The 21,841-nt window shown below is 42.5% G+C and overlaps 1 protein-coding gene across 1 annotated transcript; it reads left to right on the forward strand.

Annotated features, from left to right (window-relative positions):
* Position 1: 1 nt before the first annotated feature.
* supt7l (SPT7 like, STAGA complex subunit gamma) lies at positions 2 to 18,203 on the forward strand. Its single transcript, XM_071326967.1, has 5 exons — positions 2 to 128; positions 10,169 to 10,648; positions 10,962 to 11,286; positions 12,264 to 12,501; positions 14,388 to 18,203. Exons 2-5 carry the CDS (start codon positions 10,212 to 10,214, stop codon positions 14,666 to 14,668), a joined length of 1,281 nt encoding a protein of 426 aa, XP_071183068.1. The 5' UTR covers positions 2 to 128; positions 10,169 to 10,211; the 3' UTR covers positions 14,669 to 18,203.
* Positions 18,204 to 21,841: the final 3,638 nt, after the last annotated feature.

The raw sequence follows: 21,841 nt of genomic DNA on the forward strand, positions 1-21,841 counted from the left end.
AGGAGGAACTATTCCAAACGTTCCAATAATTTACACGGTGCCTTTTAATGACACGGACCAGAAGCAACGTCTGAAAGCTGTTTTGTTCTGGACGTAAACTATACTCTTGTTACATCTCTTCGAATACGGTGAGAAGCTAGCTATATATTTTGTACTAATCTATAAAATCGCTGTGTTAACTAGCTAAATTATAAAGCGCCGCCAATCGTGGATTATCCATTGAGCGGGCGTAGTTAGTTAAGAAGCTACATAGAACAACCTATGCACCTTATTTGTGTAATTGCAATTTGTATCGTATCGAGTAACCAGCTAGCACTATACTATGGGCAGAAATGGTATTGGGGTAATGGCGGCAAATTCAAGATACAAGAACCATTTGAACAGTTTTCTACAACTGGATGAAGTAGCAGAAAGAAGCGTGTCGATTTTTTTTGGAGAAGTTGAGTATTGACGAAGACTGGCGTCAAGTACTAAAATACGTACTCCGGTAGCTAAGAAATTAAACCTGACGAGCGTGATATTGTACAGAGAGTGGAAACGGTTCAGAGAGAACAATGAGACAGATATTTCACCGGATGTATAAATGTGAAGCTTCCGCTTGGCGTTTCCACTCAATACCAAATATGATAGTGGAAGGAGATGGATTTTGGCCGATAACTTTTATCATGGATGAAACATTTGATCTCAGTACATTTTTCTGTTCCCGAAACTAGAAATATGTTACGAACAGAGTGGACTGCGTTTTGTAGACTAACTTTTGGCAGAGTTGTAAAAAATCGCGTTGTTTAGGAGTGTAAAGACGAATTGAGATTCTACTTAAGAGTAGATTTTCCCTAACGGGAAATATGCAGATGCCTGCTAGCTCGTGTTTGGTCTGCCCACTATGACTAATTTGTTCTCAATGCAAACGAAAGGATGTGGTGTATCTTGGTTTAGTTATATAAATCTTTGGTTCAGACTTGTCTGTGGGAAAGGCGGAAGTATGTTAGACTCGGATGGCGCGTTGAGTAGAGTTAATGGAAAATTGTAGCGTTGAAAATGTAGCAAAACGGACTAAAGTTGTTAATAAAGATAGTATTCTATCTAATAATGCCTTGTTCCTTGTTTAAGTACGTTTCATGGAAAAGTATGTGTTTTTGGGAGATCCATTTGCGGTCAGGGAGATGGGGGCTGCACTGGGAAAGGTAGAGTCAAAGTGGACAGGCGCCTCATTTATAAACGCTACAAACGCACAAAAATGCCAGTTCCAAGGAAAAGTAGCCTAGTAGTAACTTTGGGGAAAATATATTGGCAGTCTTATTCGTAACAAAAAAAAACTTGCAGTTAGGCCTAAATATAATAAAATGCAATCATTTGCTGTTAGTGACTTGTGAAAATTTCTGTATTTTATCTTTACATTATAAAATAATTAGAAATAGGTATCTATTTATATTATTAATTTAATTTGCATGATAATTGCAGAATCAATTCATTACCTGTTTGTGACTGATGGTTTTGTACTCACGAAATGGCCTAAAGGCCAAGTTAGGGTAGGCTACTATTTGTCCCATCTCTCATTTAATTGGACCCACTTCACAGTAGTAAATAAGATGCGCTATTTCAAGTATTTTTGCTCTATGCGATCCGATCCGTAGTGCAGTTTAATGGTAGAACAGACGGTTCACCTTTTCCATTTACCTTTTGTAGGCTATGTCTGAATAATGTAATGTTACATTTCTCGAGTAGACAATATTTCATTTATAAACAATACATAGGCCTAATATATTGCAAAGAAATTGGCAATATTGCAGAATAAATTCCTCACATTTTCTGGCCATGATGAGTTATTATTCACGACGTAGCCATAAAACAAATTACCATGCACATCTCTCTTTTAATTGGGCCTATTCGAAAGGCTATTATTATTTCAAGTTTTTGCTCTATGCATCCGAAAGGGAGTGCGGTTTAAAAGCTGTTTATAACATACAGGTGAACATGAAGTTGATCTGTTGCATTGACTTTTGTAGGCTACTGTAGTTGTATGTTTTTCAGAGTGGACAATATTTTAGAATTTGCGGGCAGTGCACCATATTTAGATTTGGGAAAAGTACATTCAGAACACTATCGAATTCCAACCATCTGTTTACAGTTCCAGAACAATTTGCAATTGTTTTTGTCTTTCAGAAATGGTCAGATACAACAAATGTCACTACAAAAAAAAAAAATCTGCCAACACCTCCAAAGACATTTGATCAAGTTCACCATTGCTAACTCCTTTAGATACTGTCTTTGCCTAATTCCTATACTTTCAAGGTACACAACAAATAAGGGCATTATTGTCACAATGTAAGGTGAATAATGGGCGTTTTTCAGGCAGAGCTATAATGCTCGTTGTCACATGCACAGTTTTATGACTGGTCTGATTTATAACGGGAAATGTGTATGTCAGTGCCGTTTAAGATGAGAGAGGATGATTCTTTTTTTCTCCATGAGCATGGCCTTATTTCTAATACAGCATATTGGATGACTGTCATTCATATTCCATTCACTCAGTTCAATGTAACAGCCATAGGTTTAGATTTAATTTCCCAGACTGAATCCAACTGAAGTAGTCTTGAACTCAAAATGATTTGCTACTAAATGTACTTAAGGATCAAACATCAAAGTACATTTGAAGGTTTTGTAAACCTATCAAATGCTTAATCATTTTAATCAACTTAAACCTCTTCATCAGACTCCTCACACGCTCCATGAAGTCTGGACATTTTGGGCATCAGCAGATTTGAATCTGAAATACATAAAGAACAAAGACATACAAATAGACAATTAATTACTGTCCAAAAAAAACTATATTAGATGTGACACATTTATCAGTGCATAAATCATTGAAACATGATGTTACCAATTGTAACCGTGTTTGTTGTTTACTGGACATTACATATTGATGATGACTTTTGGAGTACTTAGCATAGCAATCTAGAGCCACTACCTATTCCAGGTGCTGGACAAGCCCCTGGTAACCTCGCAGGAAGTGGTCCAGTGCACGCAATAGGTGTCCAACCCATTGGGTCCCGCCAATTCTGGTGGGCACCAGTGGTGTGTGCCCAATAACCTGGAAGCTGTTTACCAGGTTTGCCCTGTTCAGTGAACTGGTGTGGTAGAAGGTGTAGAGCCCACTGAGGAGGTCTTCTACTTTCTGAAACATCACGTTGGACCGGATGGCATCAGAAATGGTCAGTTCAAGGCGGTGTGCCATACAGTGGATGCCGATGATGTAGGCCCTGGTACCCTTCAGCCGGCTGACCACACCATTCTTGGCTCCGGTCATCACAGCAGCTCCATCTGTTCCCAGAGCGACCAACTTGCTCCCCCACTCATCACACGCTCCCTCCATGATGGCACTGATGGTGTTGCTTATGTGTGCCGCGTCTGCGTTCTCCACTGACTTGATTCCAACAAACTTCGACTCGATCTTGCTCTTGTGACAGAATCTGACAAACTAACTCCTCCTCTTTCACAGAACTGTCTGTGGAGCCATCTGACACGATGGAGAGAAATGTGGTGTTTTTCAGATTCTCTCTGATGCCGTTTCTCTCCACCTCTGCAATATGGTGCAAAAACTATTTGGCCTGCTTCTCCTTTCTATATGCTGAGCCCACAGCAATTCCTTTTTTTCTTTCAAACTGCAAAAATCAAACATCAAATGAATTCAATAATAATTAAATATACAATCATGTTATCCAATTTAGCTGGCAGTTGATTGTGCTAAATTAGCCTTCTACCCTTTGTTTACTTAAGGATCAACACTATAAGGCTGGTAAAGTCGATTGTGTCACAATGCTTTAAAATGTGAACAGCATCTGGAGACAAACATTTTACAAGTTCTCATTTACAACTGCGACCTGGCCAAGAGTAAAGCAAAGCAGTTCGACACAAACAACACAGAGTTACACATGGGATAAACAAACGTACAGTCAATAATACAATAGAAAAGTCTATATACAGTGTGTGCAAATTAGGTAAGATAAGGGATGTAAGGCAATAAATAGGCCATGGTGGCGAAGTAATTACAATATACCAATTAAACACTGGAGTGATTGACGTGCAGAAGATGAATGTGCAAGTAGAGATACTGGGGTGCATGGGAGCAAGATAATTAAAGAAATACAGTATGGGGATGAGGGAGTTGGATGGGCTATTTACAGATGGGCTATGTACAGGTGCAGTGATCTGTGAGCTGCTCTGACAGCTGGTGCTTAAGCTAGTGAGGGAGATCTTTCCAGTCATTGGCAGCAGAGAACTGGAAGGAAAGGCGGCCAATTGTGGAATTGGTTTTGGGGGTGACTAGTGAGATATACCTGCTGGAGCGCGTGCTACGGGTGGGTGCTGCTATGGTGACCAGTGAGCTGAGATAAGGCGGGGCTTTACCTAGCAGAGACTTGTAGATGACCTGGAACCAGTGGGTTTGGTGACGAGTATGAAGCAAGGGCCAGCCAACGAGAGCGTACAGGTCGCAATGGTGAGTAGTATATGGGGCTTTGGTGACTAAACGGATGGCACTGTGATAGACTGCATCCAATTTGTTGAGTAGAGTGTTGGAGGCTATTTTGTAAATGACATCGCCGAAGTCAAGGATTGGTAGGAAGGTCAGTTTTACAAGAGTTTGTTTGGCAGCATGAGTGAAGGATGCTTTGTTGCGAAATAGGAAGCCGATTTAATTTTGGACTGAAGATGCTTAATGTGAGTCTGGAAGGAGAGTTTACAGTCTAACCAGACACCTAGGTATTTGTTGTTGTCCACATATTCTAAGTCAAAACCGTCCAGAGTAGTGATGCTGGACGGGCAGGCAGGTGCGGGCAGCGATCGGTTGAAGAGCATGCATTTAGTTTTACTTGCATTTAAGAGCAGTTGGAGGCAACGGAAGGAGAGATGTATGGCATTGAAGCTCGTCTGGAGGTTAGTTAACACAGTGTCCAAAGAAGGGCCAGAAGTATACAGAATGGTGTTGTCTGCGTAGAGGTGGATCAGAGAATCACCAGCAGCAAGAGTGACGTCATTGATGTATACAGAGAAGAGAGTCGGCCTGAGAATTGAACCCTGTGGCACCCCCATAGAGACCGCCAGAGGACCGGACAACAGGCCCTCCGATTTGACACACTGAACTCTATCAGAGAAGTAGTTGGTGAACCAGGCGAGGCAGTCATTTGAGAAACCAAGGCTGTTTAGTCTGCCGATAAGAATGTGGTGATTGACAGAGTCGAAAGCCTTGGCCAGGTCGATGAATACGTAATGTATACAGTAATGTCTCTTATCGATGGCGGTTATGATATCGTTTAGGACCTTGAGCGTGGCTGAGGTGCACCCATGACCAGCTCTGAAACCAGATTGCATAGCGGAGAAGGTACGGTGGGATTTCGAAATGGTTGGTAATCTGTTTAACATTAAAATAGAATGTTACAGAGCCATAGGAAAGCTTGGAGATCCATGTCAGCATCAGTAGGCCTATAATTTTATGGTATTTATACACTATTTTGAGGTGAACCAAAGCTTATCAAGAGCTGAGAAATAACCTACAATACTGGACATCCGCACGCACATCCACTCAAAGTCAGAAAGTGGTCTCGCCTTGCCAATGTTATGTACAGTCCTAACAGTATCTTCATCTTCGTACTGGTCTGCTCTGACATTGCCATTAGTGCTGTCACAGAGGGTGTCAAGAGGAGAGGCTCCGATTGAGCCCGGGACACAGGCACGCAGGCAATGTGACACTTGTTGTGTTCATGGTCACGAATGTTCGCCAGCTTCATCGTTTTCTTTTTCCGATGACAAATGAGTTGTTTCTGCTTTTATCTTTAGCATACTGGCGACACACAGAACAACTCATCACCACAGCCTCAGCATCATACTGTAGCCAGCCTCTTGAAACTCCTTTATCTCCAAACCTCCATTTCTCACAAAACTTTATTTAAAAAAAAATGTGATTCGTCCTCCTTTTCTTCGGTGGGTTTTCGTTTCAAAGGTTGGCTTACCCCAGGTAAATGTCGGCACATAACAGCTATTTAATGAACGGTAGCTAGCTGCAGACCCGTGGCAAGTGAGCAATGTCGAGTAGCTGATGTCCCGTATGGTATAAACAGTGCCGCGAAACTAGGAGCACTAAAGACGGTCTGTGGCTGGCAAACATGAGTCATTTCCTCCGAACCATCATGCCAGATATTTTATTACATTACTCTCTTGGTTCAAACATTTACCCGCCAGTGTTGCGGATAGCCTTCTGAGATTTACTCACCAAACAGAAAATCTACCCGCATTTGGCACTTGGCGGGTGTTAATTCCGGACCCTGAGTGTAGTGCTAGCTAGCTGTAGCTTATGTTTTCAGTACTAGATTAATTCTCTGGACAACATGTCAGTTCATGCTGCAAGAGCTCTGATAGGTTGGAGCACGTCCTCCGGAAATTGTCATGATTACTGTGTAAGTCTATGGAAGGGGGTGAGAAGCATGAGACTCCTGGGTTTTGTATTGAAATCAATGTACCCAGAGGAGGACGGAAACTAGCTGTCCTCTGGCTACACCATGGTGCGACACTACAGAGTGCTGTTGAGGCTACTGTAGACCATCATTGCAAAATAGTGTGTTTTAATCAGTTATTTGGTGATGTGATTATATTAATTATAGTTTTTTCGAAAAGGATAACATTTTTTAAATTGTTTATTTTAATGAAATTCACTGAGGATGATGATCCTCCCTTTCCTCCTCTGAGGAGCCGCCACTGGTGTATGTATGGCTTGAGCCAAGTTTATAAATATTTTGGTGCAGATATTTAGTGTAAAATGTACACACCGTTTATAAATGAGGCCCCAGGGTCCGGTTTTCCGATAGCGATGGAACTTAGGCTTACTAGTGTTTTTAATTATGTATCTTTCCTACAACGGCCAAAGATGTAACATGCGTTTCCCAAAACACCACACAGAGAGAACTGTGCTAAGTGCGTCGTTGGAGCATGTGTCGATACTGATAGGATCAAAAGAAAGGGAGCACTGCTCTATGATCAGCGTTCTCCATTCAAATCTTACCTTAACATTATAATTATTTCTTCCTAGAGAAATATTACCACCTACGCCTGCAAATGTTAAGTCGCCTTATTCTAATGCTTACTCAATAAAAATGCACTAAATCACAGATTTGGTACATCATTGTGCACATGTTAGGCTACACATCATGACGTCTATTGAGACAAATTACAGACAGTGATGCAAGTTAGATGTCAATTGTTCGTGGGTAGCTAGCTAACAATTCTTCGTGGCTATCTGGCTAGCTAACATCAGTAGCTAGCCAGTTAGCCCTATTGACTTATTATGGGATTGCGATCTACGGTTGGTAGGCAGGTAAATATGCCAAAATTAACGCAGCATGTATTTATTAACATGTCAAGATAAAATATTTTAGTCAGGCAACATATGAGATGTGAATAGGCAACATTTCATTCCTAAGTTGGAATGTATTTTCTATCGCTTCAGCTCAAATAAATGTCCGCCATTGATTTCAAGAAATTGTGCCACATTTTTTACGTGGTTGCGTCAAATTGAACAAAAATATAAACGCAACATCTAAAGTGTTGGTCCCATGTTTCATGAGCTGAAATAAAAGATCCCAGAAATGTTCCATACGCACAGAAAAGCTTATTTCTCTCAAATTCTGTGCACAAAGGTGTGGCATTCAATTATATGAACTGTAACTCAGTGAAATTGTTGCATGTTGTGTTTATATTTTTGTTCAGTATACAAACGGAGTACACATTAGAGAAGTGACGTCCATGCTCTGGTTGGCATACTTTAATTTGGATCATACTCCGACCGTCCCGTGCTCCAATTTGCATGCTTGGAGCATGGTAGTATGCATTTTGAAAAACCCCTGGAGTAGTGGATGCTAGACTTGGGCGGTATACCGTATACCGGGTTATTTGGAAAAAGCCACAGGATGGTTTTTCAATACCATCAATACCATTGGAACTATTAAAAAAATAAAATAATAATCTTATGAATTTGAATATTTGTAGCTACTTTGTAAGAAAATACATGCAGTCAACTTGTGCAATATGTTAGGAGATAAAGAACATTGCGCTCTTCATTTCACCTGTCAAATTATTATGAAGCTTAGTCTGTAGTCTGTTTACAAGCACACAACTACAAGAGACCAGAGCCTTGTGAGTCACTCAATGTTGTGCAGCATGCGCCAGGTGATCTAATTACAGTAGGGAATTCACAACTAAATGTTTGCCAGCTAGATGGCTTACAACTATAAAGTTAACTGTCTAAAATGTGCTAAATGCTCTGCAGTTGTGATGAGATTTTGATGTTGGTGTGCTGTGCCTTTTTTTTCTCCACATATAGTGTTGTGTGTTCCTTCCAAACAACTTAACTGTAGTTTCATCTGTCCACAGAATATTTTTGAAAAATACAATAATTTGTGTGTTATTAGTTGAAGCAAACTGTGTTTGTCTGTTGTGACTTAGATGAAGATCAGATCAAATTTGATGACCAATTTATGCAGAAATCCAGGTAATTCCAAAGGGTTCACATACTTTTTCTTGCAACTGTATATACTAGTTGGTCTCAGAGGAAAGCCCCAAAAATTGTCAAGGACTCCAGTCACCCAAGTCATAGACTCTTCTCTCTGCTACCGCACGGCAAGCGGTACTGGAGCGCCAAGTCTAGGTCCAAAAGGCTCCTTAACGGCTTCTACCCCCAAGCATAAGACTGCTGAACAATTAATCAAATGGCCACCCAGACTATTTACAAGGAACCCCCACCTCCCCCTTTTTTACACCGCTGCTACTCGCTGTTTATTATCTATGTAAAGTCACTATATCCATACCTACATGTACAAATTAGCTCGACTAACCTGTACCCCCACACATTGACTCGGTACTGGTACCCCCTGTATATAGCCATTTTATTGTTTTCCTTTTTATTTTATTTGCTAAATATTTTCTTAACTCTATTTCTTGAACTGCATTGTTGGTTAAGGGCTTGTAAGTAAGCATTTCACAGTAAGGTCTACACCTGTTGAATCGATTCTCAATTGCAATACGGCTCTAGAAACATAAAGCCCTTTACTTTCATATCACATCAAAAATAACTTCCCAAATGCGAATATACACTTAATGTATGTACTGTGTTTTAACCGGCTTCATCACAATTGCAGCCGACAGTTGCAGCCTTCTTCCGTTACACACAGGTGTTCGTAAACATGCTTAGATGGCTAATTAGCACAGGGGGTCCCTCTGTCTTCTGTAAACGCGCGCTGTAACGTGGAGATATGGCCGTGTGGGAACACGTGTTTTTTTTTTTTTTTTTGAGATAAGGTCCTTATGCTTCCAAAACTGTACCACAAGCGATACGTGTTAATGTTCTTAGAAAAACTCCCCTGTACAGAAGACGCCTTCGTCCAATGACTCTTATCTGTAATGTAATGAAACTGAGAGTCCTGATGAAGGGCTAGGAGATTCCTAGATGTGAGAAGTGTGCAAGGAGGGGCATGATGCAAAGGAATTGGGTACTGATGGTGCTGGAGCTTAGAAGTGTCCGGTGAGATAAAGGCAGGTTGAGGTTGCCAGGATCGGAGTAGCACAGAAGGTGTCGTATGCTTAGACAGTGAAGAGAGTAGTGGAGGAAGATGGGTCCAGGAGGAGGGATCCTAAGAGGCTTGCTGTGAGTAGGCAGAGGTCAATAGAGAGTGATGGGAATAACGTGCTTCAGTACGGTTGGTTTCTTAGTGTTCATACCCATTGTTAGCAACTGTACTGCAGAACTGGAATTTAAATCACAGGAAAAAAACATTTTGTGGTAGCAGCTGCAGAGAAGTACGTGGGTGTACGAGATTTTACTGCAGAAGAGTTTCAAGGTGTGTTGAACAATAGTGTCCGTCATCCCAGGCTGCTGGCCTGGTGCAGGATCAGATATGGCCAAGTAGTGGAATAGTGGTTTTAATGGGTGTAGGGTTAGTTGGTAGGGCCATTTTTGTTCCCTTATCACCGTCCTTCCCTTTTTGTGTTACTAAGTGTAATCAATTCACACTCCAGAACAGTAGGCAGAAACACAGGGCTAGATAAGAGAAATAGATAAATTAGGTCCTTGTTCCTTTTAGTGTGTGCTGATTGCCATCTCCCCTGCTTTGTCACATACCAGAAACCTCATCACACGAGAGCCTGAAGCGGCTCACTAGGGAACGATGATGCGTTACTGGGGCGAGATCCCCGGGCCGGCAGGCGCCCCACCGAGCCGCAGCTCCTTCGACCTGCTCCAGCGCGAGTTCCGCTCGGTGGAGATGCAGGACCCCCCTCTGCACCAGCCCTCGGCCCAGCGGCCCCGGCCCACCACCATGCTGGACATTCCCTCTGAGCCCTGCAGTCTCACCATCCACACAGTGCAGCTATGCCAGCACACCCGACGCCTCCGCAGCCTCCTGGCTGCAGCCCAGGGGAAAGGTCTGGTCCCCTCGGAGGGCGGTGGTGCTGGAGGAAGTAGCAGGCTGGAGGAAGGGGAGGCTCTGCCCCCACGGCCACCCACACCGCCGGCCGCCCCCGATGACCTGCTGCCCCTGGACAGCAAGGCACCCTGGCAGCCCTTCCAGCTCTGCCACAGCGACCCTGAGAGTGACTTTTACATGTAAGAGAGTAATGGCTGTGTCTTGACTTGTTGCAGTGGCATTCACAGTGTCACTTTGTATTGTGATCTATGTTTATTGATTGAACTTTGCATTCAAGTCACAATAAGCAAATGAAGATAAGCAAAATGGATTATGATCGTATTTTTTTGTGGAAGAATGTGGTGAACAGTGCTCTGGCAACAATGAGGCAAGGAATTATCAGTTAAGTTCCACGTTTTCTCCTGTGAGCTAGTTCTGTCTTATCCCTCCTTCAATCTTCACCTCTATCCCCCTATGTCTCTCGCCCCCTCTTCCTCCCCTCTCCCCATACAGGGGAAAAGGTGAGCCTGTCACGGAGCTGAGCTGGCCCTCGTGCCGACAGCTCCTGTACCAGTCAGTGGCCACAGTCCTGGCCCACGCCGGCTTCGAGTCGGCCCAGGAGAGCGTGCTGGAGACCCTGACTGACCTGGCCCACGAGCACTACCTGCGCCTCAGCCGACTGCTGCGCACGGCCGCTGACCGCGAGGCCCGCCTGGGCGCCACGCCCTTCCCGGACGTGGTCGAGCAGGTGTTCCACGAGGTGGGCATCGGCAGCGTGCTGGCCCTGCAGCGCTTCTGGCAGGTGCGCATCAAGGACTACCACAGCCACATGCTCCAGGTGAGGAATTGCTGGTGTTGTTTTGGGATGGACTTTGTTTGTGATGTGGTGGCTGGGGGAGAAAAGTGTGTTGTGTTTAGTAGGACACAACGTTGTGAAAGGATCATATAGACATCCATTGTGTACAACAGACTCCGATAGTATTACTCCCTCCTGAACATGACCCTGATATTGACATGGCTAGGTGAGACCAGGCACCTGCACCCTGTGGAGATTATTTGACCTTCTAGTCCTGTGTAGGTTAGATTATCCCCCTGTTAACTCTCTATCCCCTGTGCCGTTCCCTAGGTCAGCCAAGAGCTATTTACCACTCCGCTGTTAAAACTATCCCTTCGTTCTGTTCAAAGTCAGCAATACCAGGCTCCACAGTGCAACCATTTTACTCGCATTTGCGCCCAAAATGTATATGTGAGAACAGAAAAAAGTCAACTATGAGCACTTGCAAGCTGTTTTATAGCGGGTAGCTAATCACACAAAGAACTACGGATCCCATATAGCTATCCCACCTCGCGCAGCAATAGTGCCTGGGGGGGGGCTGTGCGCACTCTGAGTGAAGTGCTGAAAGAGTCACTTTTAGAAGCGCACAGGCATAGAAGTCCAATTTACCCGAACATCTACTAAAGTGTGATGATGTCCTCGTGTTTCTTGGCTATTTACATTATTCTGTTCACACGCTAGATCGTTTTTCAATGTCAGTTTGAGCTTGCTCAACTGCTTGCGAAAAGATGGTCGGACAGACAGTGTCCTGTTACCACTGTAACCTCCGGCCCTTAAAAGGGCAGATGAACATTTGTCTCACCTAAGTAATTTAAATATTTGAGGGTACATTGTGCTTGATTGAGCATGGAACACTCCCAAAAACGTTTTATTCATGAACCATTAGTAATTTATTATAAAAACAAGCATACTTTGTCAGTGTAGGGCCCTGCAAGGAGCTCACTGTTAACCCTCTATCTATCCCCTGGGGCTGTTCCCAGGTCAGCAAGGAGCTGTCGGAGGAGTATGAGCGGCTGGTGAACCCTGAGAAGGCCCTGGAGGACTCCAAGCCCCCGCGGATCAAAGAGGAACCAATGAATGACATTGCCTTCCCCATCAGCGAGGAGCCAGAGGCGGACCAGGCTTCTGGGGATCAGGCCCTCCCCATGGGGGTTCTGGGGGCCCCAAACGAGAGGCTGGCTGGGGGCCTGGAGGGGGAACACTCACCACACACCTCAGGTACCGTATATACCCCCCGTAATACTAATACTATGTGCAGTCCTCACCATATGTATTTGGACAGTGAAATTATTTTTTTTATTTTGGCTCTGTACTCTAGCATTTTGAAATTGAGATCAAATGATTAACATAATGTCGTTTAAAGTGTAGTATTTGGTCTCATCCCTTGCACGCACTGACTGAACTGTCTGTCTGAACATTCTTACATTCATTTGGATGCTACTGCGATGATGACAAATCATGAATGAATCGTGAATAATGACGAGTGATAAAGTTAGAGGTACAAAGATGATACAAAAATGGTAACCTTCCCTGTTATTGGTAATGGTGAGAGGTTATGTTGTGTAACCTCTGTAACTTATCCAAAACTAACTGCATATGCACCCAACATGTTTTTAGAGACGCAAGCTTGATGTAGTCATTGGGTGCAAGCAATATGGGAACAAAAACCTTTAGACTATTTTAATACAAGTGAATTTGTCCAAATAGTTATGATTTCTTCAAATGGGGGGGACTAGATCCATAAAGTGCTGTTATGTCCAAATGTAAACATATGTATAGTGATTCATTTGAGCCAGATCCTGCCCGAACAGGATCCGGAACATCTCTGTTTTGGACTGTTTCAATATGGAACCTATTTGGCTGGATCCGGTACCTGTCGTGGCATGAAAAAAAAAAAAAAAAAATTATAATAAGAGATCAAAGTTCATTCGAGTTGCCTCTTCGTTAATTCTCCAAGCTGTGGATGTAGCCCAATAACAAGGCATAGCCTACAGTCGGGAACACATGGCAAATCTGTCAGTGAACAAACAGCATGCAGTTAAAACAGGCCTTTTGCAATATTTCAAATACAATTGAGGGAAAACACAGGTTGGAAAGCAAATGGTTCCTGCTGAAAAGAGAAGACTAATCTGTCTGCTGTAGGCTACCAAAATATTTGATCAACTTCCAAATATGTTTTTTAAAGTAAAACGAGAGAAAGACTTTTGGCACGATTGCATAGGCCATCACCAGTGAATGAGCTGAACATCATTGTGTGAGTTAGTGAAACTGGAAAGCATTTTTAGGATGATAATTTCCTCCTGATATTGTAGCCGACAATATGTCTCCATACGCCTCGGGCCATTGATTCAAGACAAGTTCAGCTTTGTTGATCTCAGTGTCAAAGTAGCCTGTCATTTTGATTATTTGTACGCATAAAAAAAAAGATTCTGCCAAAGTCTCCAGTCATGTAAAATGACGTAGAATTGTATTTATAAAAGTCAACAATTGTACCGGACCCTAGGTTACCAAAAACATTTTTCCATGTGGGCAACTTCTGTAAGTGCCTCTAATTTACTGCTTCATGCCACTAGCAAATGCGATGTAATGCATGCAATGCTTTATTATAAATGTGAATAAATATGTGTGTGTGTGTGTGGATGAAATCCAGTTTTCCCCAGGTCAGATAAGAGGTGACATTCTGTACTATCGTGCCACAGTGATCATTTGATCTGAAATTCTAAATGCTCTTTAGAGCTCAAGTGAACATGTTAGTTTCACTGCCCAAATACATATGGTAAGGACATACTTGGTTGTGTTAAAAAATACCATAAAAGTATTGCACTGATTCTAACATTGGCTCGCATGATATCATAACACTGATCGTATAAAAGTGTCATTTAGCATTTGACATAGATATATGCTTCATTTAGGCCTACATGATATAGGTACTTAAGTCGGACAAACACTGGTATGATACCCTCAGGGACCAAGAGGCAATGATAGGATTAACTGTATAACATAGCATTGTTTTCATGAGATAGATTTGATTACAAATAACTATTTCATATACAATATTTGTAACCGAGTTCTGTCCTTCATCTTGGCCATTGTGTCCCTGACAGGCGGCGGAGTTGCCATCAGCTCCCCCTTGTGGCACCTGTCGCAGGTGAAGATGGAGCCCCAGGACAGCGAGGAGGGCCAGGTGTCAGGCCACGGGGTACTGGGAGGTGATGTGTTTGAGGAGGGAGGGCCCATGTCCACCATGAGCGAGGCAGATGGCATGGCGCCCTCGCCCGGAGGGGCGGCGTCGGACGGCAGCTACGCCTCGCACTCTCCCGACTCACTCATGGGCACGTCACCTGTTTTCAACCAGAGGCCCAGGAAGCGCATGAAGAAGATATGAGGAGCCTCACGGAGGTAGCCATTTTGTGTCAAGGTAACATGGGCACATAGTGGCGATAAGAAACATTGCAAGGTTGCAAACAAATTCCTATGCCGTTGTCCATTTTCCCCGAACAGATCTGAAAGTATTGGATAGGTCTCAACAATGGACACATTTCCGCACGAGGGCCATGCGCGCTAGTTGGTGGCAGAACACGGGAGTTATTCTAGAATGCCAGCGAAAAAAGCCTCTATTTACATGTTGCTTATGAGTAGCATTTCACACTACTTTTGGATTATAATTGGATTTTAAGGCTCGTGTGAATGTCCCGCTTTATATAATATGTGTGTCATCATCGCAAATCAACTGCATTATACTTAAAAAAAACACTTCAACTTCAACCAGTAAAATGGCTCTTTGGCAATGAGTGTTAGCATTCTAGCGAACAACTGCTGCATCCAAAATAGTTATTTTGCAAAGATCACAACCAAATATAATCTTAGCGACTGTTCAAGCATTGTAAAGGTTATTTTGTTTAGAAGTAATAAAAAATGTAATATAGTCTATGTTGAATGAGCGCAGCCAAGAGTGGCGCACATCTGTGGGTGACGTCAGTGTGTTGTGTACTGGAAAGGGGTCTATGTCCTAGTGTTGCACGGTATACCGGCACCGCGGTAATATCACACTACCAAAACGTCATGATACCAACATTTAAAAAATACCAGTACTACCACATATTTCGCCCCCACCGATCTAAAGAACCCACTGGCGCCTGTTATAAAGTCAGTTTTGTTTATAAATACAGTTTAATGTAAGCAACAGGATCTAGTCTTGTATGTGCCAGTCCAATAAAGTCCACTTCACTTTCATGCGCATATCACGTGTGGCAGCTGTAATCCGCCAGCCACATCCCCTATCAGCCCTTACTCACCTTCTTTTCTCCTTCCGCTCTTCCTGCACATCTATTTAATCAGTTTTTTAAATATAATTTAGCTGTGATGGCAAGCGGGGATGCAGACCCTGAGAGGTCTTCAGTTGTTAAATGTTATACATTGAATCAGAGCGAGAAAAATGAATACATTGTCAAACTGTATTGGTCACATACATGTGTTTAACAGATGTTATTGTGGGTGTAGCGAAATACTTGTGCTTCTAGCTCCGACAGTGCAGTAATATCTAACAAGTAGTATCTGACAATTACACAACATATAACACAAATCTAGTAAAGGAATGGGATTAAGAATATAAAAAAATTTAATCCCTGGAATAACCAAGACCACAGGCCAATCTGAGTAGGCTTTGCAAGTTCGCTGTCATGCAGCCTCTTAAGTGCCAGAGAGGAAAAGCAGCTTCGCTAAAGACATGATTGCAGCATTACAGCAAAGAAAACAGCTTGTCTAGCGAATTTTTTCAAATAATTTCACAAACCAACTTGTTTGAATCCAGGTTCGCTAATTATTGGTTTGATAAGAAAAAAAACGTTGTTCAGTCATGTTACCTAGCTAACAATCTTGTAACTTGACAGTAGGTCTAGCAAAATGATGTGCCTCAAAAGGTAGGATTTATATAGGCCTAATGTAAGACTAAACTATACTGAACAAAAATATAAACGCAACAATTAAAACTATTTTACAGTTCATGTAAGGAAATCAGTCAATTTTAAATAAATTCATTTGGCCTCAATCTATAGAATTCAAATGCCTGGGCAGGGACGCAGCCATGGGAGGGCATAGGCCCATCCACTTGGGAGACTGTCCCACCCACTGGGGAGCAATGCCCAGCCAATTTTCCCCACAAAAGGGCTTTATTATAGACCCAAATACTCCTCAGTTTCATCAGCTGTCCGGGTGGCTGGTCTCAGACGATCCCGCAGATGAAGAAGCATGATGTGGAGGTCCTGGGCTAGCATGGTTACACGTGGTCTGCGGTTGTGAGGCCGGTTGGATGTACTGCCAAATTCTCTAAAACGACATTGGTAGAGAAATTCATTCAATTCTCTGGCAACAGCTCTGGAGGACAATCCTGCAGTCAGCATGCCAATGCTCCCTCAAAACTTAAGACATCTGTGGCACTGTGTTGTGTGACAAACTGCACAGAGTGACTCAAATTCAAATCAAGTTGATTTATAAAGCCCTTCTTACATTAGCTGATATCTCAAAATGCTGTACAGAAACCCAGCCTAAAACCCCAAAGAGCAAGCAATGCAGGTGTAGAAGCACGGTGGCTAGGAAAAACTCCCTAGAAAGGCCAGAACCTAGGAAGAAACCTAGAGAGGAACCAGGCTATGAGGGGTGGCCAGTCCTCTTCTGGCTGTGCTGGGTGGAGTGACCGTTTATTGTCCCCAGCACAAGTTGCATCTGTGTAATGATCATGCTGTTTAATCAGCTTCTTGTTATGCCACACCTGTCAGGTGGATGGATTATCTTGGCTAAGGAGAAATGCTCACTAACAGGGATGTAAACATATTGGAGAGAAATAAAATATCTCATATGCACAGAAATCTTATTTCAGCTCATGAAACATGGGATCAACACTTTACATGTGGCATTTGTATTTTTGTTCAGTATATAAAAAAATCTCTTTCTGGTGCCCCTTAAATTATGCTTGGTGACTAACGTTTTTAAAGTTGGGAGCAGTGTGTGTATGTGTTTGTGGGAGAGAGAGCAGTGTGTGTTTATGAGAGAGGGAGACAGTGTGTGTGAGGGATGGAGGGAGAGAGTGTGTGGGTCTCTTAACTGAAGAGTAAAGAAAATGTAATGTAGTGTTTTCCCCTTACTGCCACAATGACATGCAGATCATTATGCATGTATATTCCTTCCTCCCATTCCTCCAACCAAATCACAGGTAGGCCTTTGGAAGTATGATCAAATCAGCCATTTCTATGCAGTATTCTATTATACAAGTGAACAGTGTGAAGTTAAATTCAATATGTGTTGTATTGAGTAGAAGTGTGAATATCGGTGAGGTTTTTTGTGTAGCATAAGCACATAACGTTTAGAAACATGAACAAGCGTCAGTGGGGGATGGGGCGAACAGGACGCTAGGCAGCTCTGAATTTTTTCCCCCGTGGTGTTGCAATACTACTCGATATTGTGATACTTGGGTTGATATCATATCGTTAGTAAAATGTTGGTATTGTGACAACACTAATATGACCAAAATGTAACCTAGTGTCAGGTTAGATTTGGGTGTGCGTCGGGAAAGGCTGTTGAGTAGTAGAGGTGGCCATTCTATCTACTGGACCGGGTGGTCATACAAAGTTCTTCAGAAGGACCATTGAGAGACTGCAGAATGCAAATGGATGGCCATGAAAGGAGATAACAAGATGGCGCGGTTACACACATTCTGTGGGTCAGGTAGTACTTATTTTCTCTATTTTCCAAATGATTTAATGGCTCTTAGTTTTGTTTTTTCCCACCAACTCCTCACTTGATGAACTGATGGTGAAGACATTAGTTTATGTTCTTCCATGTAGGAAATATTAATTGGATAAATGCTTTCTTTGAGATGGTGTTCATTTAATGTTAAAATGAATAAATGCCTTCTTGATGTCAAATGTGTTAGTGTGGATTGATGCTATTTACCAGCTGAATGAGGATTATGCTACTTCCTATGTCTTGTCCCACAGGTCACATACACCGTTAGTGTAACAGTTATTACCATCCATTACCGTTTGTGTAGCAATCAACGGCCATTACCAGTCACTACACACTGTCGACATAGAGAATATATTATGCACCCAAGAACATGAAACGGCAGCAACTACAAGATCTCACATTAAGGAACAATCCCCAATCGCTTCTCCACGCTCAACGCATGGTCATACTCCGCACACGGCAGGACAAATTCCCATGAAGTTGTACGCTCCTATTCAACACTTTCCTATGCTGCAACTGTAAAAGATACTGCACAGCTAAATTAGCATCTGTTTACCCTAATGGAACAGTGCTGCGAGTGCAACACGGGAAGTAATTATAGCCTGATGTCGGCTTCAAAAAGCAAAGGGACATCAATCAAGGCTTAATGGCAAATTAATTACAGCGTGCATACATCTGCATGCTAAATGAGTAAGCCATTTGATTACCTGTTCAAGACAAAAAAAAAATCCCACTGTTGTCGCTTTAAAGACCTTGTCTTCATGCCCCCTGTGAAATAGAAACAGTATATGATTTGGTGCTCTCCTGTTATAAACCTAGGACCCTGTTCAATCAAACCATGAAACTGGTTCTCTGGGGGTAAATAATCACGCATAACATTCTTCTTACACTTCAACTCAGCAAACGATCACAATTGGATTCACAAACTTCAGAAAACTCAGATGTGCAATTGCTTTTCTTATTTTAAGTAAAGAGAAAACCATAGCTTTAGTTGCCTTTATTGCAGCTTATAAGATGCAATACATGAGGGGAAAACATACTTTAAAACGTTTTGATTCAAGAACGTTTATTATTGATTGGGCTGATAAATTAGAAAATTTGAATTGAGTCTGACTCATACCAATTATGAGTCACTCTGAAATAACTGAAACATCTTCTCTCAGAGGAATGAAAACAAATATATCTCCCAAAAGTTAAAGAGCCTCACTGATCTGGGAACAGTTGTGTAGACACTGCAGTGAAAGCATCACTGATATGGGAACATTTGTGGAGACTGCAGTGAAAGCATCACTGACATGGAAAGGCATTTCTATCTTCAATAGCATTCATGTCAATTCTGTGGGATATAGAAAAGTCTAAGAATCTCTCCTGTTTGTACTCTTACCTGAAAACAAATTATAAATACTTACTGGAGATTGTGCTATCAGCTGGAAGATGCTTAATTACCCATAGCCCACAATATATCAACCCTATCCTATCCTTCGTGGTGATTGGAAGGAGACTGGGTGCTGGCTGGGAAAAGGGTAGTACTGTAAGTACAATGTTCAAGTGGGGTTAACCTAAAAGGGTTTTCTTGACCATTAGGGTGATCCAACAGTTTGTTTTGGTCTCGTGCTGTCCTAAATGAGGATCTCTGTTGAAAAAGTAATTCCAACACAATGTTTTCAATCCCTCACTTTTTTGAAAAGGTATCTTATATTTTCACCACATCAATTTCCTCACACTCCGGGAAGAAAATGCTAACAGATTTAGGATCCGGTTACCATCCCTAATTATACAGGAAAACATACAGGTGACATTAAATCAGCAACTCTTTGACAAATTACATTTTCTCCCCATGGCTTTCAGTGCACTTTATCTCCATCAGGTGGCAGTATTGTGCCACACGCCAATCATAACAGTTGAATCCTCCTCCGCAGACTGGGTGTTCCATACTCCTCTTAGTACTGCTGCTATTGAACAGTGATTCCTACTGAACTGGCAGCAGTTCTATTGGAGGGAGGCAAAGTAATCCATTCCAGATGTTTCCATTGGCACGTGTGATATCAACGGTGGCTCCTCTGCCCAAATTAAAACATGTTATGTACTCAGTGAGATAATTATCCCTGAGAGACTGTTTTTACACAACCATGTTTCACCCTGAACCTGCAACAAGAAGACACTCCTGCTTAGAGGGGAACCAGACCTAGCTTGTCTTCCAGAGCAGATGGTAGTCTGAAGAATATAATTCCAAGTGTGTGTTTGTGTGCACCTAAAAAAAAGAAATGTCCTCTCACTGTCAACTGCGTTTATTTTCAGGAAACGTAACCTGTGTAAGTATTTATATGAACATAACAATATCCAACAACTCAGACATTAACTGAACAAGTTCCACAGACATGTGACTAACAGAAATGGAATAATGTGTCCCTGAACAAAGGGGGGGTCAAAATCAAAAGTAACAGTCAGTATCTGGTGTGGCCACCAGCTGCATTAAGTACTGCAGTGCATCTCCTCATGGACTGCACCATATTTGCCAGTTCTTGCTGTGAGATGTTACCCCACTCTTCCACCAAGGCACCTGCAAGTTCCCTGACATTTCTGGACCTAGCCTTTACCCTCCGATCCAACTGGTCCCAGACGTGCTCAATGGGATTGAGATCCGGGCTCTTCGCTGGCCATGGCAGAACACTGACATTCCTGACTTGCAGGAAATTGTTTATGGTTCATTCAACAAGCATGGGAAACAGTGTTTAAACCCTTTACAATGGATTTTTACGGATTATCTTTGAAAGACAGGGTCCAGAAAAATGTGCGTTTCTTTTTTTGCTGAGTTTATGTGCATTCTCAGTCTGCCTAATGTAATTGTTCCTGGAAATGTATATGGTATGTACAGTGGGGAGAACAAGTATTTGATACACTGCCGATTTTGCAGGTTTTCCTACTTACAAAGCATGTAGAGGTCTGTAATTTTTATCATGGGTACACTTCAACTATGAGAGACGGAATCTAAAACAAAAATCCAGAAAATCACATTGTATGATTTTTAAATAATTAATTTGCATTTTATTGCATGACATAAGTATTTGATCACCTACCAACCAGTAAGAATTCCGGCTCTCACAGACCTGTTAGTTTTTCTTTAAGAAGCCCTCCTGTTCTCCACTCATTACCTGTATTAACTGCACCTGTTTGAACTCGTTACCTGTATAAAAGACACCTGTCCACACACTCAATCAAACAGACTCCAACCTCTCCACAATGGCCAAGACCAGAGAGCTGTGTAAGGACATCAGGGATAAAATTGTAGACCTGCACAAGGCTGGGATGGGCTACAGGACAATAGGCAAGCAGCTTGGTGAGAAGGAAACAACTGTTGGCACAATTATTAGAAAATGGAAGAAGTTCAAGATGACGGTCAATCACCCTCGGTCTGGGGCTCCATGCAAGATTTCACCTCGTGGGGCATCAATGATCATGAGGAAGGTGAGGGATCAGCCCAGAACTACACGGCAGGACCTGGTCAATGACCTGAAGAGAGCTGGGACCACAGTCTCAAAGAAAACCATTAGTAACACACTACGCCGTCATGGATTAAAATCCTGCAGCGCACGCAAGGTCCCCCTGCTTAAGCCAGTGCATGTCCAGGCCTGTCTGAAGTTTGCCAATGACCATCTGGATGATCCAGAGGAGGAATGGGAGAAGGTCATGTGGTCTGATGAGACAAAAATAGAGCTTTTTGGTCTAACTCCACTCGCCATGTTTGGAGGAAGAAGAAGTATGAGTACAACCCCAAGAACACCATCCCAACCGTGAAGCATGGAGGTGGAAACATCAT

Source organism: Salvelinus alpinus, chromosome 9, assembly GCF_045679555.1.
Source record: "Salvelinus alpinus chromosome 9, SLU_Salpinus.1, whole genome shotgun sequence".
NCBI classification, from domain to species: Eukaryota; Metazoa; Chordata; class Actinopteri; order Salmoniformes; family Salmonidae; genus Salvelinus; species Salvelinus alpinus.